General features: G+C 28.9%; 2 protein-coding genes across 9 annotated transcripts in view; one reads left to right on the forward strand and one right to left on the reverse strand.

Moving 5' to 3' along the window:
• Nucleotides 1-3,703, forward strand: part of LOC106692886 (alpha-N-acetylglucosaminidase) — a 27,785-nt gene extending 24,082 nt beyond the window's left edge. For both annotated transcript variants that reach the window (XM_014439119.3, XM_014439128.3), the window contains exons 17-18: nucleotides 2,497-2,667; nucleotides 2,753-3,703. In XM_014439119.3, coding sequence (XP_014294605.1) covers nucleotides 2,497-2,667; nucleotides 2,753-2,820 — 239 coding nt within the window. In that variant the 3' untranslated portion in view covers nucleotides 2,821-3,703. The remainder of the gene's footprint in view (nucleotides 1-2,496; nucleotides 2,668-2,752) is intronic.
• A 7,778-nt stretch (nucleotides 3,704-11,481) lies between these two features.
• The window catches only part of Csp (Cysteine string protein), a 31,708-nt gene continuing 16,414 nt past the window's right edge, over nucleotides 11,482-26,775 (reverse strand). For 2 of the 7 annotated variants that reach the window (XM_014438682.3, XM_014438675.3), the window contains 2 exons: nucleotides 24,415-24,550; nucleotides 11,482-14,888 (listed from right to left, as the gene is read on the reverse strand). In XM_014438682.3, the coding sequence (XP_014294168.1) occupies nucleotides 14,833-14,888; nucleotides 24,415-24,550 (192 nt within the window). In that variant the 3' untranslated portion in view covers nucleotides 11,482-14,832. Of the gene's footprint in view, nucleotides 14,889-20,387; nucleotides 21,440-24,414; nucleotides 24,554-26,775 lie in introns of those variants that run through there. The other 5 variants (XM_024362219.2, XM_024362215.2, XM_024362216.2 and 2 more) reach the window with 4 other exon arrangements.

A 26,775-nucleotide genomic window follows, 5' to 3' on the forward strand; every position in this document is an offset into this window, starting at 1 on the left:
AAGAAAACTCTCTTAAAATATATACAAACAAAAGAATAGACAAGTGAACATAATCAGACTATCTGTATGAAAAATAAATAAATAAAATAACATAATGATAAAATAATATATACAATATTTACAGAATCGACCTGAGGATCCCTGAGCCCACTCTATCCCCCACGTGTGAGGGATATTGTAGAGCAGAGCTCAAGAGATCCCAGCGCATCCCTCTCGCCGCATCACTGGTAATGAGCCAGTGGAGGCTCAATGTCATTCTTAAGTACTTCTTTAGTTCGGAGATATAGGATATTATGAATACCTTTGCTCCTATCTGAACTTTAACATCGCATCCAGATAAGCGTTAAAAGTTTTATAAAAAAAAAAATTAATGTATTACATAGAATTATATCAGAGCCAGATAAAGCCAGCGTGAGTCCTGTAGCAAAAGTTACTAATAATATCTTATAAAAGTTAATAATAAATGAGTTAACAACATTATTTCTTCAATTGGAAGTCTAATTTTATAAAATCGAAGTCCAAGAGACTCATTCCTTGTTAATAGTAGCAGCCACATTTGTTTTAGATTCATCGAACTTAACTTTAACGAATAAACTCGAATTTTAACTGCCAAAGTATTCAAAAAATACCAGTTACCCAATAGTGCTCTTCAATTCGTTTAGCTAAGCCAAACAAAACTTTATCAATTATGATAATAAGAACCTGATTTTTAAATTTTAGTTATGATTTTATTTTCCACAATTTCTTCGAAAGTAGTAGAGCCGTTGGTCATACTCAGTGTTCCACTCGTTTGCTCTCGAAGTTTCTTAAAATTATTTTGGCAAATATATGAAAAACGCTACTCCAAAAAAAGATCATCATTATAGTCAGGTGTAGTTCTAGTAGTTCCTGAGACATCTATGTGAAGTAAATGTCTAGGTATTTCCTCGAATAAAATAAAATTCCGGTGGCGTGTACTTGAAATAATTCAATCCCTACTTACCATAGACATTTACTGTACCTTTTGCATAGTCAAGGCCGAAAATGCCAAGGTGGAAATTTGGTTAGTTAGCGCGGTGAAATCGTTTTGAATAACGAAACAGGTTCCTGTACATACTGCTGTTAAATTATTTTCCATATTAAAAATTGCAGAAGCACCTTACTTCATAGCTAGGAATTAGGCCAATGCCTTATGTATCCTTCGTTATATTGTTTATAAATATTATTACAACTTTTTGCATTTCAAAACCAATTTACGCATTCATTGCGGACTATAACCGCCTATTCATAAAAAATAAGTTGTTATTAATTGTTTTGTTATACATAGAGACCGGATTTTTTTGCAGTAAAAACCTGCCAACCCAAATCCTGCGAAAATCAACGTTATTTGTAACATGAATAAGTACATGGAAAGCCTATCTAATCTTTTCGAAAAAAAATAAACCCACTAAATACTTACCACTTTTGTACAACCATACACAAAAGCTAATCTACTTTGATTAAAAACCTTGATTATCCATAATTGAAAAGCAAAGCTTACTGTATTTAATGATTATTTTTTCTATAATGAAGACTGGAGAACTTCTTAAGACTATCACAATTTTAATATTTTGAAAAATTAACCTAAATTTTACTTAGAAAGAGTTATTTAAAATATTATATTATAGTATTACTCTCCAAACATCGAATTTCATATTTCTGGGTTTCCAATTCTTTATTATTCGAAATTTTAATATTTTTATTTAATTTTCTCATAATTAAATCAGGAATAAATTAACTACCTTTAATTAAATTTCTGAACGTCAGTTTGATTTTAGGGACTAGTGTTTTCAATGAAAATCGAAGGTCAACTTGTGATCCGGAGAATTCCATCTGATTTAAGAAAATGAGCTCGTATCTTGAACCATTAGACTATATGTTCATAATTAGTTCCCTAACATAGTTTTTTTTTTTTTTATGAACCACAGACAAAATTTGAAATTTAAAAAACTTGGAAAACTCAAAAGATTCCATTTCGAACAGATTTTCAAAATGTAGAAATTCTTGCAGTAGCCCCAAATCCTCCAATTACATACAAAATACAACTATCATCAATAGAATTTCCTTTTCATGGTACGAGTTTCTGTTGCGCTTGAGCTAACGGACAAAATATGCAATTGCACTAATTACACACTATAAAATAACGTCCTTATCTTCACTTGTACTTTAAGCATCATTTCCTCTTCTTGACACTGCTGTTTATTTCTTCTTAATTCGTCCTCCTATTGCACGATCTTATGTTCTTGGTTTCTTAGCTTATTTACATTCAACTTTACCCTAAAATCGTTTTGTAAAAAAAAAAAAAAAAGATCCAGGCTCAACTAGATTCCAAAATTAATCAGGGGTTTTAAGTGTCTAGGAAAAGCCCGTAAATTTCTTTTTGAATTAATTCCTCCTCTCTGAATCTCCATTCTTACTTTTTCATTTTTTTAACATTCTTTGCCTATTACACAGTTTAATTAATAATTATGCTTTCAGGTTTAGTTAAAGATTATTATAAGCCACGCTGGGAGATTTTTCTCTCAGCGCTTAATGATTCATTGACTACAAAAACTCCTTTTTACCAAAAAAAGGTTTCGAATAAAATATTTTCTGATGTCGAAGAACATTTTTCATACAGTTATTTTAACTATCCAGACCATCCTATAGGTAAGATGTTTAGTCGACTTAACTAATTAATATATCTTTTATTTATTGCATTGCAAATTGTAATTAGTGAACACCTCTTCTACAGGAAACTCTATTGCTATATCACGGAGGATAAAAAAGAAATTGGGACAGTTAAAAAGGTTTAAAAATTAAGAGAAGTTCATTATTGGACTATTTTAAAGGTAGAATCATGTTATGATTAATTTTGTTGTAAGGAGTCGAGAACGCGAGTTTCTTCATCTCAAGTACAAACGAAAAAAGTTTTTTTATAAATTTAATTTTTATTGTTGAATCTTAAATAATCTAGTCATATTTGCAAATGTATTCCCTATACAAACAAGAGAAGAAAAAAGGACCAGAATTTAAACATGTATTTATATTAGGAATAAAAAAGAAAACATCATATTTATATAATAATAAAGTAAACAAAACAAAATCACTAGCTTACTAGCTTAAAATGTATGTACTAAGAATGGTAACTTGAGAACTAACTTCTGCCACAATTGAAGCCTAAGCCATAGACACTCACTCCATATCCATATATTCCTTTCATTGGGAAGAAATTAATTGTGGTTTACAAGTATTTTACATGACTACCAGAAATTGGCCGGAAGATCACTGACATATGGCAACTGAAATTCCACCTGACTGGCGCTTCAAAGTTTACACTTCGCCAGTAGTATTGAACACTCTGGGAATTGTGCACATGTTTGCGGTGCACTTCTTGAAAACAAATGACCGACAAAATACATAGATTTGATGTCAAAACGTAGGGCGTTCAATTCCTCATACCTACTTTTACTGCCCTCTATAGTATAGTACACATACACAAATATTTATGTACACATACAAATATCTAAAATTTCTTGTATAATATATTAATGTTAAGTATATTTAGCAAGTTCAAGTAAGCATGTATATGAAAATATATTAGCTTCAATTTAGTTGAGGCCAGAGAAATTAAATTGTAAAAAAAAGCAAATATAATTTTAATTTTGAAAATATTATTTGAAAACAATAAAAGGTTTTCTTGATATGCTTTCTTGTTTTGTTTTTTTCATTGTCTACCTTCAAAATCCTGTAAATCAGACATGGACTTAGCTACATGTACAACATCTGTATTGAAAACACCCTTGTTTGTACTTTCCTTTGTCATGCTTAATCGTGATTCACAAGGATTTAATGATAAGTTAACAATAAAAGAAGAAAAAGAGCTATAAGACAGATGGGTGGCGGTGGTTTTATGGATTATTAGCTTAATATTTTTCGAACAAAATCCCTGAATATTTTTAGAATTTAATAGTGGGCTCGTACACTGTCATGCTATGGCAATTGACGCAGCAGAATAGCTATTTGAATCAGCATGTAGCGGTATGGTGTATGATGTACATAATCGACTTCCTCACATGTATTTTGTGAACCCATCTTTTATTTAAGTCTTTCAGTTCCCTGACAGCATCAATTATGGCCTCAAATGTTTGAAGTTTCTTCCTCGTACGTACAAGACATCGAACTTAAAAATCAGTTGTGTAGTCGCTCCAAAAATTGGTTAAAAGTTATAGACGGACAGATTTGACTCATTCATTACAATATATTATAAGTATTTTTTGCTTAAAACAATCATAGAAACTCATTGAATAATTTGAGCCACCAATCTTGAAAATCGATCGAGCCGTTTCTTTAAAAAATTACTACATACCTACGAATAAACAGGTTATGACATACTAAAGAGCCGTTTGTGGTCGATAGAGATGAGGCCTCGCTCTTAGCAACCAAGCAAGAATTTGAGCAATCAGAACTGCAATGGCTCCGGTTGGAATCCGGCATGAGGAATAATTTTTATTTCGTGACCGTCCCACAGAATGAAAACTGGTCCCTTCCAACATAGTTAGAAAAGGGATTACTTCGAGATAATTCCACTCCCTTGTCAGAAATGACCAGGCAGGGGAAAATTTCAAAAATTGGTTGATAATATGTTCGCGGGAGTTAGAGGAGTTGTTGCTCTGATTTATGATGTCGTAATTGGTGCACCTGATGTCGAAAAGCTCAGAAAACAAATCATTGAAGTCCTTGAAAAGTTCAAGAAAACTGGGTTAACACTTTATGCTAAAAATTGTGTATTTGGATAACAATCCATTGAATATGTTGAATTCAGAATTGAAACCTCAGGTTTTACATTCTGAACAAAAAAATTAAATCTATAGCAATAGCACCAACTCCAAGAAATGTTAAAGATTTTTTTTAGGATTTGTGAACTATCTGGCAAGATTTCAACCTGCATTCTAACCTTCTACTCTAGATTTCTACCCTCCATTCTCTTCATCAGCATTTGAAAAAAAAAATTGTGATGGAATAGGTATGCAAAGCGACAAAATGCGTTTATTGAGATAAAAAGGATAGTTCAGGAAAATCGCTCTATGGCACATTATAATCCAGATCTGCCTATCAAGTTAACCGTCCATAGTTCAGACCAAAGACTGAGAGAATAATTTCACAAGGCTAACCTAATAGAGAAGAAAAGCCATTAGCTTTGCGAACAGAATTTTGACTACAGCTAAAAAGAACTATAGCCACAGAAGGAAGGCTCTCTATTAGTGTTTAGTATCCAAAAATTCCATTTATACCTGTTTGGGCATTACCAAATGATAATCAACCCTTGTAACCAATTTTTGAAGCAAAAAAGGAATGCCAATTTGCACTGCTAATCGATTAACACTTTCTCCTATGGAAATGAATTTGGAAAAATATCCATTGGATAGAGAATAAACGCCTCAGGTACAACATTCTACTGTCGAAAAAATAAAATCTATAACAATGGCGCCTAATCTAAGAAATGTTGGATAGCTACAAGCTTTTTTAGGGTCATTAATCTAAATAGCAAAATTTCTACCTGCATTTTCATCGACCCTCCACCTACTTCGCCAAAATTTAACGAGAAATGTGCAATGGAATTGGGATGCAAATAGTCAAAAGGCATTTATTGAGGTAAAGAGGATAGTTCTAGAAAATCTCTCTTTGGCACATTATAATCCAAATCTATCTATCAAGTTAACCGTCGATGGTTTAGACCAAGGATCTCACAAGCTTATCCTAATGGAGATGGAGATACCATTAGCTTTTGCTTGCAGAATCTTGTCTACAGTTGAAAATAAGGAAAGCCTACAGAAGGAAGGCACTGCGTTAGTGTTTGGTATCAAAAAATTTCATTAATAACTGTTTGGAAGGAAATGGGCATTAATAAATGATAATCAACCCTTATTATCCATTTTGGGACTACGAAAAAAGGACGCTCCACTGGTGGGGTAATTATTCAACGCGGCTCCTCTCTTCATGAACGAAAGGTAGGACTTCTAATAAGAAGTTAGCAAGCGTAACAAATGTGTGATAAAATAATACCGACTCCATTTTCAAATGTTAAATTTGGAATAGATACCTTATTCACTGACTAAAATACATTGTTGATAATTCCTTTCAAACTACCTCTTTAGTAGGGCTCCAATAGGATCCATTTCAAATGGACAGAGGTTTTGATAACTATGTGCATATGCTTCTTAAAACCTTGGGCCTGAATCCCGGAATAAATCCCCTACCCTTTTTGGTTTTGGACATGGTTAAAGAAAGAGCGAATAGCTATGAGTAGGGCAGGTAGATAGGTGATTCTTTAAAAAATGCCAATCATAGTAATACTGGAGGATTCGGGTTGTAAAATAAGTTCGTAGCGTTTTTACTGGTGATTTCAATAAAAAAAACTTCAGATTCTTGTAAATATTTTTAATCATTTATATATGACCCATTTTGATCTATTACATGTTGCCATCTTTCAGGTAATTTTTTAATTCCGTCCTCCCAGAACTTCTCAGATTTTTACGCAATGAACTCGTGTGCGTTTTGCAGTCCTCGAGCGAATTAAAGTGTTTTCCGTTAAGAGAGTTTTGAAGAGCCCGAAGAAATAAATGAAAATTTGTTGGGGCAAGGTCTGATAAATAGGATGGGTGGGGGGATCACATCCCAGCCAAACTTCAATAACTTCTGCCGGGTCTGCAAAGACACGTGAGGACGGGCATTATCGTGATGGAAAACTATGCCTTTGCGGTTAGCCAATGCAGGACGCTTTTGCTCAACCGCTGCCTTTAATTGTTCCAACTGGGCACAGTATACTGCAGAATTAATGGTCTGGTTGGCCGGAAGAAGCTCAAAATAAAGGACACCTTTCCAATCCCACCAAATGCACAGCATAACCTTTTTTTTATGTAATCCTGCTTTTAGAGTCGTTAACGGCGGGTCACTTCGCTTTCCCCAGGACTTTTTTCTCACAATATATTGTACAGGACTTACTTTTCATCCCCAGTTATCAACCTCTTTAAAAATGGATCATTAACATTGTGTTTCACGAGGGAATCGCTAATTGATACGCGGTCCAATAAATTAATTTCCGTCAATAAATTGTGAAAAACCCATATACCACTTCGTGATACATATCCCGCAGCCCCCAAATGATTTGAAACACTTGCATGACATATGTTAAGCGTTTCTGCGATATCCCGTGTCGTAGAGTGAGGGATGTCTGTGACCAATGCTTGAATTTGGTCATCATCAACAGTTGAAGGACGACCAGAGAGCTCAGCGTCTTCCAAGTAATTTCCCGTTCTGAACCGAGCAAACCACTAAGACGGTTCTTTCTCTTAAGGTATCATCGCCATACACACTGAAAATTTGGTTAACCGTCTGTGCAGAGGATTTTCCTTTTCGGAAATAAAAAATCATTAAATGACGAAAATGAATTTTTTTCTCTTCCATTTTGAGCAAGAAAAATACCACTTAAAGATAAGGAATCTCGGTTGAAACTGATGCACAAAAGCACCTTAACTAACCTTTTTTTGGGAACATGTAAACATTACCAACCAAGCAAACATGATTTTATAAACCCAGAGAGGATTAAATTGAAATATTTAAAAGCGCTACAAACTTATTTTACAATCAATATTTCATCATAAAGGATCTATGTTATCGACAATACATTTTTTTATTAGGTTATTCTCAGCTCTATTTATAATATACACTAAAAAGATTCATTGCCTTCCATCAATAAAAGGATATACTCGTTTTATAAAGAAAAATAATTCCTTATAATAAAAATAACTCAAAAATGGAAAACGCAGATTTATAATACTTGAAATTACAAATTATTAAATAAAAAAAGTCATGATATTTGTTTTTGTGTTCCTTCTTACCTTTTTTTCCGTTGAGTTGAACTTGTTTTCCATTTTCCTCAGCCAAATTCTCACTTTACTTAAAAATGATTTAATTAACTCCACTGTACATCACTATTTATTTTTTATTCAATAATTAAGTTCATTTACACTTGGAAAAATACTTCACTTAAAATTTTAAAACTTTTGAATAAATTTTCAAAATGGTTTCCATCACTTATAGTGGAAATTCCGCCACTAACTTGAACGCATCTTTACAGATTAAAATCGAGCTGAAGATTGACCTAATTTTCGTTACCTATGTAAAACCAATGCCTCATGCAGCCAACCATACAATCAACAATTAAAATTTTTTTCAAATCTTATCACCAGATTGTTGCCATTTAAGTTCAAAATTAAATTTTTGATATTTTTAGAGTCAACAAACTTCAGTTATTTTATATATACAAATTATTAACACTTATTTGTCGTGTAAGTTTTTGCACCGCCTCTCACAAAATGGTAGTTTTTTATGTTTATACAATTTGTTGAAATGATATGGACTACATATATAAAAACAATATAACTTGATAAAAATCACATATTTTTCTGTGCAATTTTGGAAAATGATATAAAACAAACTTGTATTTTTGTTTTTGCTTTAATTGATAATAATTATATATTAATAATTTATAATAAGAAATATTAATAATTTTGTAAATAATTAATATTCCTTCAGAGAATGGTACTGCCCGAAACGTACCAGTTGTTAATGTTGAATAAGTCTTAGTTAACACTACACTCACAATCAGATAAATTGTCTATACATCTTTACCATTATTCATTTTAGACATATTTTATTATTTTATTTTTATTAAAATTGCGTCAGAAAATTAACAACAATACAACTGAAATAATTATTTGAACACTCAAGCGCTTAAACTATACGCCATATCGAATAGTACACTTAACTTTGTTTATGTTTTTGTTTACGTTTGCACCGTAATGGGACACAACTGAAGATGAAATCAGTTCTTTATTGGAATTGGCTCTGTTTGGTAAAAATAATTACTTAATTTATTTATTATTAACATAATATCTAAGTTTTTGTAAAGGAATCCGTTGTTCCACTGACCTTGAGAATTTTATCTGTTTAAATTGTATTATTTAAAATATTCAACTCGACTATTTAAAATCATAAAATTGGTTAAATAAATATTATTTACTGATTTAATGCATTAAATTGTAAATTAATACTTATAATAAACCTATAAATTAAAGACAATATTTATAAATTCTATTATTCACTAGAGAGTTCTTGCACAGGTATGTATGTAACCTAGAATTATATATAATTAATAAAAGAATTTACACACTCTACTTCCGAATCTGTTCACTTCTTAAATCTTGTAAGGTGGTTCAACATGTTTTCTTATCCAGGAAAGTTCCTTATCAATACTGTTTTAATTCAAAATATAAAAATATACAGTCAATAACTCAAAGACTTAGTTAACTAGTAGAATAGCTTGGATGGAATGGAATATTTTTAAAAAAATATTGATATGTTCAAAAGTAAACAGTCAATCTATATGAGTAGATGTTAGGAGGCATACCTCGTTTCAGGAAAAAAAAATGTTTATGTAAGGTAGAAAACAATTGCTCATAACTTCAATCGTAAGCTTAGGATGCAATTGAAAAATATGTGTGAATACTATTATACCTTAAGAGGCAGTCCACAAAAGTTTTGGAAAATAAAATGCCTAAATTTGAAAGTGGTTTTAGATTTAAAATTCTGATATCACCATACAATAAATGGAATTAAATACAGTGTTACCTTAGTGGTGTTCTCCATCAGAATAGACTTGTGAGGCAGTGCTTTCGACCCTTAGCTGGTCCAGAATCAAGATTGACAAAATATTTAATTTATGAAAAAGCTAGTTTAATATAGAATATCTTAAAGATGAAAAACGCTTTCTTTATATAAATCTTAATTTATGGTGGCAATCACAAATAATGATCATCAAGAAACCAATCCAAAAGAGTTCCTCCTATGATTTGAAGAAACTAACCTACCTTTATTCAATAGAATGCTCGTCAAACTGACTATCAACCAAGCTAGATGTCATTTTGAAATTAAGTTTTAGCATAACCGATCAAACTCGCTAGATAGTTTTCTGCTCAGATCGTTTTTTCATCTAAAAATTAAGTGTATAATCAATCAACTCCATAAAAATTTGTTTGGACTTCTAACAAAATTTAAATTAATGTAAAAAATTTATATTTGTTTTTCTCGAATAGATGCTTGTGATGGTTTGCAGGTTTCTTCATAAATGACGTTGGGAATCATGGGTGCTAACCAGGATTTGCTTCAGAATAGGAAAAAATAAAAAAACTTGTTTATTAAAAAATAAAAGAAATTCATTGTTATTAGCAGTTAATCAGAAATGTGATGTTCAGTTTCAAAATTCTGCTCACCAATTTTTAAATGTAAATTGACTTAGGAATTTTAATTTAGAACCTGGAAGGGATTCAAGGACATTTAGATGACACCTAGTCTTTCCTAAGTCCTAAAAATCAAAAATTAGCCAATGTCGAGATTTAGTTCAATATATTCTCTATAAGGACAAAGGTCAAAGTTCATGCATACACAAAAATATTTATCTTGACATGCATAAATTTCACCCCCTTCATTCTCATTTGGCATACTCCAAATTTATAAAAAATAAAATTTATTCCTAAGTCTTAAAATTAATTTAGTAGAAAGTATTGAAATTTAATTTATATGGCTAATGAAGTCCCTATGAAATAGAAATGGTGAGTGAGCTCTACTGACTTGAGAACTCAGCAAATATGTTTTATTTATTAAAAATTAAGCCTGGAATAGATCAAAAACATTAGGATTGCTTCATCTATCAAGTACATTTAGAGGCCAGATTTTGGTGCTACCTCTTTTGCTCTACCTCCAAATTCCACCAAACTTTGAATAATGGAAAATACATTCAAATAACACTGATTTTATTTTGCATGGTTCGGATTTTTTCTACAATTTTGCATGTTTTGAGTTTTTTCTGCACAAAATCATTTTAATCATATTAGTTCAGTTTACATAAATTTAGTGAGTACTAAGCAAGATTAATTTGATTCAAACTAGGTTAAATAAGCTTTCTACCTATCCATATTATAAATTAAACAATAAAAGTTGATTATTGCAGGATTTGGGTGCTTGTTACATAATTTCAGTTTTCACAGTACAATTTTGTGTCTTTTGGTGCACGTTTTTCAATTTTTTAAAGCACAAAAGTCTGCCATCACATCCAGCCTCTAGGTATAACCAATATTTAAATAGACCAGGTGATTGGATGGATAGCACAAAATAACATGGATCAATAAAATCTGAATCTACTACAGCTGTCTAAACGAAAACCATCAGCAGGACATCTATTAATCTGTTGTGAGGAAAAAGATAAAGAGAAATGGACTTTGTCCCTCCTTTCCTATTTGACTCCTGATATTAAATTGAAAGTTATAGAACTATCATGTACCTATAATTATTCAATTAATATTTATTCTTTTCTCATCAATTAAATTTATTCTAATTTTTATTTTAAAAAATTACTCAAGAACGTAGAAATAGACACTAGATTTTATTAAATTGCATCACATTTCTTGTGCACATAATACATAAACATTTATCAAATACAAGATCTTCCATTAAGTTACTGCAATAGACAAAACAGGAAACAACAAAAAGCATTAATTGGACTACAATGCTTTTCATCACTACAAAGGTAAGAAAAAAACTAAAATTCTCAATCAATGATACGACTGGAAGGTTAAATATCACCATGGAAATTTTTAACCACATAATGATAAGTTGATTTATATGGTATATTATAGATCATAATATAATATATAAGATACACATCAATAAGTCTTTGTAATTATCTATATATTTTCTTATATGATGCAATACATTGTAACAACTTTCTTAATCTACTCATTTTTATTTTCACTTTAAATATTCATAAACAAGTGATTATAGGATATTTCATACAAAAATTAACAGATGGAATGTAATTTATAAAGTAAAATTCAAACAGCACATAAGTTAACAGGAATATTAGAAATAAAAAAAGAGCACTTCAAAGTAAGTTAGTGTATTGTTTGTTAAAACAAAATTTAACTATTAAACAATAATCTAAACAGCCAACTTTAAATTCTTAGTTTCAACCTGTTAATATGTTATCAAGAAAAAACATAGTTAATCAGTGTCACATAATGAGACTACTGGGAAAAATTCTAAAGAAATATATAATGTGTGATGTATTTTATCTGCCCTGTTTAATATAAATTAAAAATATATTTAAAAAATGTAATTTATCGAAAAAAACAATAACTTAATATAATACAGCTCAGATAATATTTATAATTATTATAGTTACGTGCAATTCCAACCATAACATTTCTAAATAAAATAAATAATAATACCTAAACTACAAGCTTTCAGTGAATCGTTATTCTTAAAGTGCTTATATAAAAATTCATGGGCAGTTCAAACATTTACAATAGACTCTTTTAATGTTTATAAATACATCTTTAATGAATTTTAATAATGAAAGAACTAGCAGAGCTAAAATACTTATTTATACAAAGCTACAATAAATACCAACAAATGTGTGAGTGTATGTGCACATATATACACATATGTACACACACACACACGTACAACAGTGTTAAGAATATTTAATAAGTTATTATAATATTTACAAACAAAAATAATGTTAATTCAGTACAAAAAAAAAAAAAAAAAGAAGCAGTTGAATATACATTTTCATTAAACTCAAATCAGTAAAATTTAAAGCAAAGTAAAAGTGAAATGAAAAATTATAACAATAGAACAAATTTACAATGACTCTGTGGAACATATTTACATCTGAAAAAATATGAATTTCAGGAAATCAAAATATGGATACATATGAAAATCTAAAAAAATATTTAGATTTGTGAATGATATTTCCGATGATTCAAATGAATGATTAGAAAAGGAATATGTTTTAAAAAGGTCCATCTTTTGCAACCTCTAAAATTATTTTCCACAAATAATTCAAAACTTTGAAATTCATAAGTGGTTATGGTTTGGTTTAAAAAGAGAAAGTTTTAAACTTCAAAACAATTTAAATGGAGAACATAATTAGGTATTAATAACTATTCCACAGTACAACAATTCTATTAATTTTAAAACAAAATGAAATAGCCCTGGGATAATCCTGTCGAAATATGCTTTACTTTGAATTACTAGCTTTACAGAATCCTTGGTAATACAACAAACCACTAAAAAAAAAAAAAAAAGACTAGAGTAATGAGCCTTGATAATTTATACTAGAATATTTGTTATCACATAAATAAGTTAATGACATTGATGAAATCATTTCATTACCAAGATCCTGTGTAAGGTATGCAGCTATATACTTTATCATTCTAAAAATACATTAATAGTAGTATTTACAAGAATACTAATATTATTAACAGTATTCCAAATTACAGTTTAATTTAATTTGTAGGTAAATGTATATTATTGTCAGGAATTTAGTATAAGATTTACATAAGCCATAAAATCATTTCAACCGATGTATATTTTAAAAAAACTTCTATGTACAGGATGGCACTGATATTTAAGTACTTAAATAAATCATTCTGATTAAGTAGGATTATTTCCATTGGTTTATTTGCTATTTCATTATTCCTCCTCCCACCCCCGATTTTATTTTATTTAAAGGCAGTCATTAATTATTGGTAAATAGAAAATCAGTGCTGGCTAAACAAAGGAAATCACAGAATATAATAAAAAAACAAAACAATTCTTTAAACTAGAATCAAATAACTAATTATGTAAAGCTATTTACAGTAACAAAACACTACATTCATTGACATTATAACAAGTAAATAGACAATTTGTTTAATAAGTGATCATATCATTAGTTTGAGAACTTGAAACAAGGCAATTTATATTATTTTTTACTTGCTAACTCTTATTTTTGTTACATCAACTGCTAAACAACATTAAAAGGTAAAAAAAAAAACCTTACAAACATTAGTCATAACAATTCTATAGAAATATTTAACTGGAATATTATTTGCTCTCATTACACCGCTTGTCAAGTCGGGAACAAATAAAAAAATACTGTATAACACTTAATAACTTTATTTTTTTTCACACAACTATTCAGTTCAAGTAAAGCATATAAACTATAAAGTCAATTTTATCATAAATAAATATAGAATAAATTAATAATTTTCAAAAAATAAATACTGATGTCATTGAACAAAAATATATATCTTGAAAAGTTAAAATAAATGAATTCCATTTACTGAAAGGTATGATATATCATGGTGGATTTAAACTGAACAATCTAATAATTTAAAAAAATAATAAATAAAATATTGACTATACTCTACAGATGTATATAATGCTGAAAAATATTTTCATTAGAATTGATAATGAATCTCTAGTCATTAAATTGATTATTACAGACAAGATTGGCTATTAATATTAATTGTCTGTTTAAGTAAAATATGCCTTAAGGTTATTCATTTAAACAGTTCTGGATGATTTATTATAATAAACATATACGCTCAATGTCACCTATTTCAATAATTAATTAAATATACTGCATTTAGTATTATTTAAAATAACCAAATAATTATACTCTATAAGAGTTGCTTAAAGTTTATTAAAAAAAATATCTAAAACAGCAGTTTTAAATCAATTTAACCATAATGTATATACATACTATGAGTAAGTGTATGTGTGGGTGTGTGTATGTATACATATGCATATACATATACACACACACATTAAAACATCAGCTAAGTTTAAATACATTTAATAATAAAAAGAAAGCTGGTAGTACCCACTCCTGTGTAGATTAGACTTTAGAGGCATGAATGATAAAAGATGAATAGTTTGAATAAATGATTACTTGATCTCACCAGAGGCAGCTACGTGATATGGTGAACCACTTTGTGCCATTCCTAAAGAACAAAATAATTTAAATTTTATTAACAGTACATATGCAACAAATGCATTGTATATGAAAAATAAAAAATGGCAAAGTCAAAGACAATTAACAATACCAATAGAAAGTCATCCTGTGGCTACCAACAATGATGAATGTTTATTATAATAATATTAACAAAATAGTTGGAAAAATTTATATTAGTTAATTTGGCTCAACAACCATTCAAGGGGTCTTAGTCAAAACCAGACTTCTATTTTTTTATTTAAATAACTACTTAATTGAAGACTTGGGTGGATAAAGGAGCCATGTGATAAAGGTATAATGTGATTGTCTCCGCCAAGTAACATTAACAACCCAGGATACCTTATTATTAACAGCATGATTTAGTAGTTTGGATTCATCATGTCTTTGAAAACTACACAAAACAATTTTTCTTATTTTATTAACTTTAAATTTCTAACATAGTGTCTTTATCCACTTATGTCATTAATTGAAAACCACGAAAAAAAAAACAAATAGATATCCAAAAAACAACTGTGTGAAAAAAGAAATTCAGAGTCAGACTACCCTTGTAGTCACCCATGCAGGTGTTTTTGGAAACCATTTCTGAAAGATACAGAAGTTTTTTTTTTTTACCATCTTTAACCTCATAGGAATATAGGTTCTCACTGTTCACTCTCCTTCATCTATTTTTACCTACCAATAACTCAACTTTGGAAAAAAAAAAAAAGTTGACATCTTATTGTTTTAATAATAATAATAATAATTGAGGAATGCTCAAGGGTAATGAAAGAGATACTAACCACTACATCATTAAATAGTCTCATTTTTTCATACTAACTAATCACTCTTATAATTATGGCAATGAGTATTCAGCAGGTTATCTCTAATTAAAATTGTTATTTATAATAAAATTAATTTATTTTATAAACTAATCAAGCTCTTCCGGACACAAGTTTAGAACTTTGATAGATGTGAGCTATTTCTTTTTATAACATACTAATTGTAGGAAGATGGCCCAGTTGGCAGTCAATAAAGGTACACAAATAATAGCAGAAAAAACTATTAATTAGTAACCAACATTTCACCACACTTTGTAAGGCTGAACTCAGGGACACACGTTGGTTACTAATAAATATTATTTTCTGCTTTTTGTGTACCTTTCTTGATTATTTACGTACAACCAACTAATAATATTTTAAAGTACACTAATGAATATAATAGGAGATAAGAGAGGAATTTGAAAAGAAAATCCAACTGACAATTAGGCTAGGGGTCTCAGAAAGGGAGGAGGAATAGCTCAAAGCAAAATATCATTTATAAAAGGTTATATCTAAATCATTTAGATAGATAAAAAAAAACAAAACAAAGAAAGAAAAAATAGCAATTTATAATTAAAAAAACATTAAGTAATACTTTATTTTACAAAATGCCAAGAATGAGTATTAGATTAATAAGTAAAAATAATCACCTTCTTTACAGCATCTATCTAATGGACAGAATTTTATAAGAACAAGAGATCAAAATTTCTTAACAGGACAGCCACAATAACAACTACATAAATTATTATTTATGACTTGAATTATTTTAGAATAGTTCTGTTGAACTAATTCAGGGATTCCAGTGAGATAATTTTAAGATCTTGAGACTCACCTATTATGGAAAATTATCTATACAAATAATTTTTTTCTTAAAATTTGATGTTTGATTTTTAGGAAAGGCAACTAAAAGAAATGTATAAAAGATTAAAACTGAAGGTCATATGTTTGATCAAATAGAATCAATCATGTAAAAGAAAAAGGGAGGTAACATTGATTTTTCAGTTAATTGCAGATTAACTTTATATTTGACATGATGACCCATCTCTTCAAAATTATAATATTTGGAAATGAGTAGCTATTAAAGAGTAAACATTGAGAAATTGAAAATAAAAATTTACAACTAAAACTAATGGATATAAAACCTAATTTTTAAACTAGATTTCATGTCTAGGCACCAAAAACTTTGAGACAAGACGTTTTTTCTTTTCGTATATTTTTTAATCTCCAGCCTAAATGCCTAGATACTTTGGTATGTAAATAATGTTAGCATTGAGGTCAGATACTGATACCTATCTAGGTATTATTCCTGTTGCTAAATCCAGACAGGAAATTAAAAAATAAGAATAAAAATCTTATGACTAAGTTCTCGCACCTCTCAAAAAGTACGCCACAACCTCTCTTAAACAGCCACGTTCAACCATCACATTAATCATCCTTCAGGTTAACTGAGCTAGTGTGAGAGAAAAAAACAACAAAAGAAAGCGGATAGATGTTCCAATCATGAACCAATGGAGAGATTGTGAATTGGGGAAATTCTTAAAATTCTGTAACTGATAAAGAATAAAAACATTTAAAAAACAACTTTGCTGTCATTGTTAATTTCCAAACAGTACATCCTTTGTCTTTTTCTGTTTTCAAATCTATAATGAAATCAGTACATACGTCCTACAACAGTGTTATTCTACATTTCTGTTAATATTTAACCTCAAAGTTCATACATCCCGGATTAACTGGCCAAAACAGGAACCATAGTTACAGGAAATTAACAACCACATCCTGAGGTGGCCAGTAAACAGGGGATCTACGGTAATACCAACTCACAGTAATATTTTCAGTACTTCAAAAGAAAATAAATAAATTTTTAAATCATTCTAATGGAATTTATTAATTTTTTTTTTTTTTTTTAATATCTATCTATTAAAGTAATTCCAATTAAGGGAGAGATCTATATATAGTATTTAAACATATGAAATTTATACATGAATGTGTATGCTTGTGAGGACATATATGAGTATGGATATAAACATATATAGCTAAGAATGTATAGAATTTAAGTTCATGTGCATTAATGGTTTTTATTAATTTTACAGGGGTTAGTGCCTATTATTAACATATTCAAAGCATTAACATTAAAAAAATATATTAATAAGATACATCTAAAACAAATATTTTATTACTCATCCTTTGATTCTTCTCTTTCACATACATGAGTTGAATTATTTTCACTGATTTCTATTATCATTTTCTGTAGTCTTGAATAATTATTAACAAAAACTTGATGTAACATTTATTTCCTAGAGACTGGTTTTATGGAAAATAAATGAAATTAAACCTTCATAAAATATTTAAGATATCCAAAATTTTGAAAACTTTTCAGATTCATCACAGATAATAAAATACAGCATCAGTACATTAGCGGTCAGAACTTGAGGTCCATGAAAAACTTTTGATAATGATTGTCATAAACCAAATTACCAATATAATATCAATGAATGAATGCTAACAACAAACAAATTTTAATCAATTTGGACATATTTTAAGTATTTAATAAACTTTGCATATCTAGTAGACTTTAAATAATCTCTTCATAAAATTTACTCTATTTATAATCCACTGAGGTTTAAAATAATAGAAAAAATTAGTAATTTTAACAAAAAAATTATTATATATAAGAAGATAGTCAGGGTTGCGATCAAAAGAGCTCTTTTGACCGCAACCCTGACCATCTTCTTATATATAAATTTTTACGGTCAACTATATATATATAAAAAAATTATTAGTTCATGATAGTATACCATTATTGATAGAACTTTCTCTTTGAATCAAAATATACTAAATAATTAACATATTTTTAATTTGTCAAAAGAATTTGAAATTACAGTAATGGCGAGTCAAAGTATAGAAAATCTAAATTTGTAAATATATCTAAATGTCAGTTTATACTGGAGTCTGAAAGCATTTGTTAGAATTATTTTCACAATGAGCTTCCAGCGAATCATGAGAAATAAATTAATCAACTCCCAACCATTACTCAAATCAATTCAATAACCTCTGAAAAAGCAGTAGGAACTCAACACATAATGCATAACAAGGCTTCTTGGTATTAGACCCATATTTTGGAATATTTAATGCTGAACTAAAAAAGTATAAAAGGGTGCCACCAAAAAGAAACTAATTTATTAGTATAAATTACTTTATTTTAAAAATAAAATATATTATTAAACAATATTTAAGTCATCATATTCTTAATTTAGATATCAATATGTATAATGAATTTTGGCTTTCAGGAAATTGTTGTTTAATTTAAAAGATAAATTAACAGAGCAGCTTTTACAGTTTAATAGTTTTTTAATATATTTATTACATAAACTAATAAGTGAGTAAAGTTTAAAAAATAAAATTTAATTTTTAAAGGAAAGTAATTAAAAACTAAAAACTTATTATAAATAAATGTATATAAACATTTAGGAAATCATAAAATTGCAAATCACATGAAGATTAAATTTCTCTGATAGCATGTTTCATTTCAAAAACTCCATAATTAAATAAAAAGTAGTAGAGAACAGTATATGCCATATAAAATATAAGCTGGAGGATAAAGATTCACAAGCATAACAAAAAACAAGGAATCACACCAAAACCATCCCTCAGTGAACCACTCCTGTCCATCAGAAAAACTAGAAAAGTAGTGGAATCACCAAGTTTCAAACATCGACCCATTCATATGAACCAGTAGCAAGCCAGAACTATTGTAAAAACACCTTTAGAATAATACCTTACAAACTATGAATGATAAGTATAATGAACTACCATAACCATTCCATTAATATGATAAGTTAATATAAGAAGTAATTGTAAAGTGTGTATTGTAGTTGAATAAGTACACACTATTTTGCTCCAAATTAATTCTGGTAAACTATGAAAAAAGAAAAAAATTACTTGGCTTACTATTTTTTAAAACAGAAAAATTCACATAAATTTAAAGAAAAATCTATAGTTTTAAGAATTGTTTGGGCTTTATCAATGATTGAAAGCCTAAGTTAAAAAAAGCCGGATAAATTATGATGATTTCTTTCCACAAGACTATTGTTGAATTTGTGACTATCTATTATAAAATAAAAGCAAACCCCAAATAATTTTAATACAAACATAAAAAAAGAATTTACAGCTACACTGAGAGGCAAATAGACTAACCTTTCCAGAAATCCCAAGAACACTCCTATGCCAAATTGGTCATCACATATACTAGATTTTAATTTTATAGAACATATATATTCGAATATTTTTCAAGGCAATTAAAAGCAATGTCCAACCAACTTAACTGACCAGCATCTCTTGAAGAATTAATGGTTTTTTTGAATGTGGAAACACGAGAATATTCTACAGGAATTTATTTAAAACCTTATTAGACCAATCCAACATCGAACATAAGACATAAAAAAGGAAAAACTCATATTTACATGTTATTGCAAAATAAAAAATTCATTTTCTTAATACTTCTGTTTATGTTTTAATCACATTTTTGATTAAGAGTGCATGATCTCTGTTATTTATTGCAAATTACTGTGAAGCTATTAATATTAGTTGATTGAAAAAAAAAAATTATAATAATAAAGGGAGGCCATTTTTTCTTTCTCTTAGTGTAATACTTCAATAATTGGAAAATAATAAATTACTTAATAAAAAATTCATTGTTTCTCAAAGATGTATATTTCAGTATTTTTGACAAATAAGTATTTAATCTGTAATCCAATTATATCTAATATAATACAAGATACACTTAATATAAATGCAATCAAGGCCAATTTTAAAATCTTAATTATTACTAATGAAGTCCTAACCACATTATATAAATTACAATTTATGATACATTATTGCAAGATTGGTCAATATTACTGCAGACTGTAAGCTTGAATTCGAATATGGAAAACACAATTGTTTGTATCGGCTAAACATAATGAAGGTGTAATCTTATACAACCATTAATTAAAAGTCAAGCAATAACATCATAAGTGACAAACTATTTTTACTATAATGAAAACATCAACATTACACACTTATTTAACTTCAAAATATGCTAAATGTATTCATTAATACAAAAATTAAAATTAACAAAATATTTACAAAAATTATCAACATAATGTCCAATTTTCACATTCAAATATTCCATGACATTTCTAAAGATACATTTTTTGTTTAAAACAATTATTATATTCACTGAAAGTAACTTCAAAAATAAATTGTAATTTTTAATATTTTAGAATTTGGATAAAAACCAAAATCATCCAATGTAATTAAATGATCATAACAAGTAGCCTTCAAGTTAAAAATAATCATTTATTCACCTTTTTTTTAATTTGATGTGAAAGTATAATCACTTAAAAGAAGTTGTGAACTAGATTATAATTTTGAACTAGGGAAGAAATTTAATGGCATCATAAAAGGAAGCATTTCATAAAATATTAATGCCATAATCGCATGCTATAGACCTAAATATATACATGCTGGTAATTAAAATCAAAATTAAGAGGTTTTAAACTCGTTAAAGATAACAAAAAGCTCAAAGATACTTTCTATGAAATTATGTAAAAATATCACAACAGCTGTGACAATTATTAAACAAAAGTATTGTTATCAGTAATAATTTAAAGTTCAATATTAAATTATAAAGTAACTGAATACATCATTTGACTCGAAAGACAGCAACAGGGCTCCCAATCAGCTTTCTACTTTTGAAAAATCCCTAAAAATTAGATTATATTTTACTTTTAAAATTAGTCTTTAATTATCCCCACAGGCATAATAATCAAATGCTGAAAAGCCATTATATTCCAAATATCATCATATACATCAGAAAATAATATCTCTTAGAATGGCTAACACTAAATACTTAAAATGAAAAAGTTGATATAGAATTTCCAAGTCAAACATAACCCTTTCCAAGTTAAATGTAGCTCGTAGCTCCTCTTTTTTAAGTCAAATAAATACAACCCTTTCCAACCTAAATGTCAGCCCTTCCATACATGTTCAATTTTAATTGAATGGTCTCTATAACAATTGTAAATTTTTTAAACTTTAATATACTTTTTTTTTAATTTGGGTCATTAAAAGTTTATAATAAATACCATCACAGAATATTTCTGAGTTCCCTTTTGCTGGAAATTCATGTTGTGATAGTTTGTTTGTTACTGTTGCAGATTTCTTCTGTATGGGGTCAATCTAAATTCATGTTCAGATTTTCATCTGATCACTTCACCAATAACATCAGTAACAGTAATAGATAGTTGATAGCTACAAAAATTCTCAAATGAGAATTCAGCAGTATAATATTTAATAACTTGCATCTACAAAAACCTAATTATCAATACATATACCGAAAAAATGGGCAAGAGTAATAATGGATTACAAGCTCATGAACTAAATAAAAATCCTATCAGCACCTTAATCACCAAACCATACCAGAATAATGTGTGGGGTATGATAGTGAAATAAAAAAATATACATTGCTAATGTTCCAATGAATCCTAAGGCATTACTTAATCATATTATCATCTATATAGTTAATACTCCTTAATAAAAAAAAAATAAAATTTAATGAACATACTTCTGAATTATAAGCTAGTGTTTCATTGCCAACACAATGTGTTACATATGTGATGGAAAGAGTTACATTTGAGAAGGAAAAGATAAGAAACTTAAAAAATAACACTTGTTTAATATTACAAGCAGTACATCACAAAATTAGTTGTTTTTTTCAGTAAATGATATATTTCAATTGAAATATGTGACATCACCCTATTGAATAGGGGATGAAACTGATTTAAAATTATGTTAAACTACATTTATTAGGAATAATGATAATTTATAATGTTATCACCTACAATGATGCTGTTCACCACAAAATGGAAAGGGCATTGATCTTAATTATACATGAAACAAAGATGACTTTAGTTACGAATTGAGTCTTTCAATTGTATATATAATAAAAATGGACACAGAATCAAACCTAACATTCACAAATATTACTTCACAAACTATCAAGTACATTTTAACTCACAATGTTTAAAATGGAACGTGTTTTTAATTCTAAGGTTCTTTATTGTTTATCTCTTGTCAAAACATATTTTAACACAAAATAGATTGTCCCCTATTTTTCATGGACTCGTTGCTTTTATCACAAATCGAAAGCCCTTGTGGCAAAGAAGAACAAGCCTTTATATGGCTTAACAATTTTTAAACCAAAAATTTCTTGGTTTAATTCCATAGTACCATTCTCCTGAGTGTAGCACCTTTACCACCAATGGTAGTAGAAAAAATTAGCATTTACAGAATCATTTAATATAACCATATTGTACAGAACTAAATATTTATAGTTCTCTTTAATGAGTAAAGCTTTTATTTTTAAAAAGCATACCACTAATTCCAAAAGTTATAAATTATATATATGTAACTCGATGGAGAATAATGAGTTATGTAAAAGATTGAATTTCAATAAGATAAATAACCACAACTGAAGATCAAAACAGGAAAAAATCAACAAAAAAAACCTAATATAGATCCCAACTCGGTAACTCTTTACCATATTTTAATATGGCCTGGCAAACCATCCCATAATTTTCCATTTATTCAATGAATAACAAAATGTCACACATATTTTAATACCAGAAATCAAATTTATTCTCCAACTATTGAGTAAATTATCTGCCAATTCAAGAAATTTCTATGACAAAGACAACAACCTGTACTCTTTACTCTCCCTATCTATCTATCTATAATATTAAATTATATACAAAAAAATTACAGGTGTTTGAAATTTTGATCCTGACATATCACTTAAAGTAACCAATCATACTAATATTTTTCCTGTTGAGTCATCTTTGACAACATAAGAAATACTTTTTATTTTCCAAAGAACTCCCATTAACTGCATTAGTAAACATGTTTCTGAATGCTTGAATACCCCATCCCATCCTACATGATATTCTAAAAGGATGGATACCCTATCAAATGCAGAAGTACATAAACACTTTGTATTTATATAAATGATATGAATAACTTCATGACAACCTAAATTGAATCGTGCATTATAATTCATACAGATAAAGAAACTATATAATGAGGTATAAATTTATTTAATAACTTCATTCTAATAAACTCATTAAAAAAAAACAGCAAGCAAAAGGTACATTAAGCTAAATTTTTTTGTGTATGTGAGTTATTAAGTATAAATGTGTATGCAAATACAGGTGTTTTGATACAGAAGTATGAATAAGAAACTCCACTGAAATGAACTTACAAACCATAAGGAAAAATTGCATTTAACAGCTTAGAATCGATAATAGTTTCTAAATAGAATTTTTAAAATGTATCTATTATTAATAATTAATAAATTGAATACAATTAGACAAACTGATAAGGTGCCACTAAAACTTATATGAACACTTGACCACGATAAAATGGTGATATATTTAAAATCCAAATACAATATTCTACTAAATTTTTCCAGTGATGTAAAAATAGAGATTAAAATTTATAACAGAAATTTGAAAAATGTGATTACTATAAAATAATCATATGTTTATAGTTCATTTAAATAAAAAGAAATAAGTGTTGTAAAAGATATGTACTCTGCCTCTAATGGAATATGACAAATAAATTTAATTACTTATATAGGGAATAGTAGTTAAATATTGGCAAAATGACCTGAAGACGTACTACTACCTGGAGTATAGGTAACTTGATCTGAAGTCTTTAGACTTGTAGCTTCACTGGGAGCAGGCATAGCGAAAGCTTGCTGGGAAGTAGGTTGCGATGTAACAGTTGGTTCACCAGTTGCACCTTCATCCTCACTGTCCTCCTGTCACAAATGGCATAACTAATAATTTTTTCATTGACTCAAGTAATTCTATAAAGCCTTATGAAAGCATTAAAATGCAAAAGAAGCAATTTAACTTAAGAAATAAAATAGATCAAAATTAACACGTAGTTGTACTGTCCTACAACATTCTTGGCCAAAAAGTAATTACAATTACACAACATATTGTGTAATTAGTAATTGCAATTACTTTGGCTCAACTAGAAACTAAAATTGTGAACCACAATTACTGCACAGTTGGTCATCAGGCAGTTGCAATTACCAATTACTATACTTGTCATGATAATTTTATTCAACAATTTCAAATTACAGATATTGTAATTAAAATTACTTTTTGCACAACACGATTATACTTACGAAAACACAAATAAAGTAGCTGAGTATATTTTCAATATCATAAATGAATTAGCTACCATTATTTAACTATTAATATTCATGAAGTTTAATAGAAAAAAAAATAAAAGAATGAATTAAAAATTAAAAATGTTGTCCAAAATAAATCACCCCAATACTTCTCACAACCTCAGCGATGACCTAATCAATAAATACCAAAGAAAAAAGAGGAAGTTCTATTTCAATAGGTTGGTAAACCACTATTAATTTTTATCCTTGACACAAGTCCAGCTGACGATTTTTGATCCTGTGCAGCAAAAACTTCTTTTGAACGGGTTGAGGAGTTTGTGTTCCTCGGATCACAAGTTAATACCACCAATGACATTGAGGCAGAGATAAGGAGAAAAATAGCATCAGCCAATAGGTGTTATTTTAGGACTGCATCGGCACTTAAGTAGTAGTTCACTATCAAGAGCTACAAAACTAGATTGTATATAACGTAAATTCAACCAGTGCTGATCTATGACTCAGAAACTTGGGCACTTTTGAAATCCGATGAAAGGGATCTCCTTAGACGTGTCTACGGCCCAGTAAAGGATGGTTCAGCTTGTAGAAGATGCGGGAACAGTCTACCTGTAAATCAGTGAGCCTAATGTTGGAAAAGTTATGAGAATTGGTAGGCTGCGCTGGGCAGGCCATGCAGCAAGTATGGGGACTGATGAGATCTCAAATAAACTACTCAATGAGCGCTTGACATGGAACACAGCTGAGAGACTGTCCAAAGCTTCGATGGTTAGATGGTGTTGAAGAGGATTTGAGGACCCTACTCGGAGTGTGGAATTGGCGAGGAACTACACTTAACCAATTAAACTGGTGGAAGCTGCTTGAGGAGGCCAGGACCCAGTAATAGGTTGTCAAGCCGATTGAAGAAGAAGTGCGGCAAAAACTTGTGGTTTGTTAACATCATATTACTGTGGATGACTTATACGAGGAGAAGATGGTTGGGGGGTGCGGTCAAAATATAACACAAATAAGTTGAAATAACTTATTTAATCGTCCCAACATTTCGGCCAGAATTACAGACGAACAGAACAAAATAACAACCAATGAATCCAGAAAATAAAAAATTAAATAAATAAACAGAATGACATAAAGTAAATAATTGTACAGAATAGAAGTTATAAAATATAATTATAGTTATAATATAAAATTAAAGTGATGAAAGAAGTGGAAAATAAAATGTAAATAAAAATAAATACATTTTATTTTCCACTTTAATTTTATAACTTCTATTCTGTACAATTATTTACTTTATGTCATTCTGTTTGTTTTTTGTTTTTTTCTGTATTTATTGGTTGTTATCTTGTTCTGTTCTTAGTCCTGATGAAGGCTAGAAATTCTGGCCAAAACATTGGCACAATTAAATAAGTTATTTCAACTTATTTGTGTTATATTTTGACCGCACTCCCCAACCATCTTCTCCTCATATGAGTAGTATATTTAGTATAAAATGAACTAAAAAAAAAAAATCAGAAATGATTTATCTCTAATTATAAAAGGAAAATTGAATGCATCAATTTAAAATGTTTATTAATTTAACAATCTGTAAACCCAAAGTATTCACTGCACTTCTGCCACATATATCAAATCAAAGTTTATAAGAAATTGTGGTTGATCATTGAAAATAAAGATGTAGAACTTTCTTTCTTTGGTATTTTTGATTAGACCATCCATTTGGTCATGAGAACCATTTGAGTCAATTTATATTGGACATCCTGTATAATAGCCAACTTTTATGACAATCCCAAGACAATATAAGTAATATAAATCATTAAACATCTGATCATAACTCAAAAAAACACCTATTACTC

Source organism: Halyomorpha halys, unplaced genomic scaffold, assembly GCF_000696795.3.
Source record: "Halyomorpha halys isolate HHAL.00 unplaced genomic scaffold, Hhal_1.1 Scaffold6.1, whole genome shotgun sequence".
In the NCBI taxonomy this organism is placed as follows: domain Eukaryota; kingdom Metazoa; phylum Arthropoda; class Insecta; order Hemiptera; family Pentatomidae; genus Halyomorpha; species Halyomorpha halys.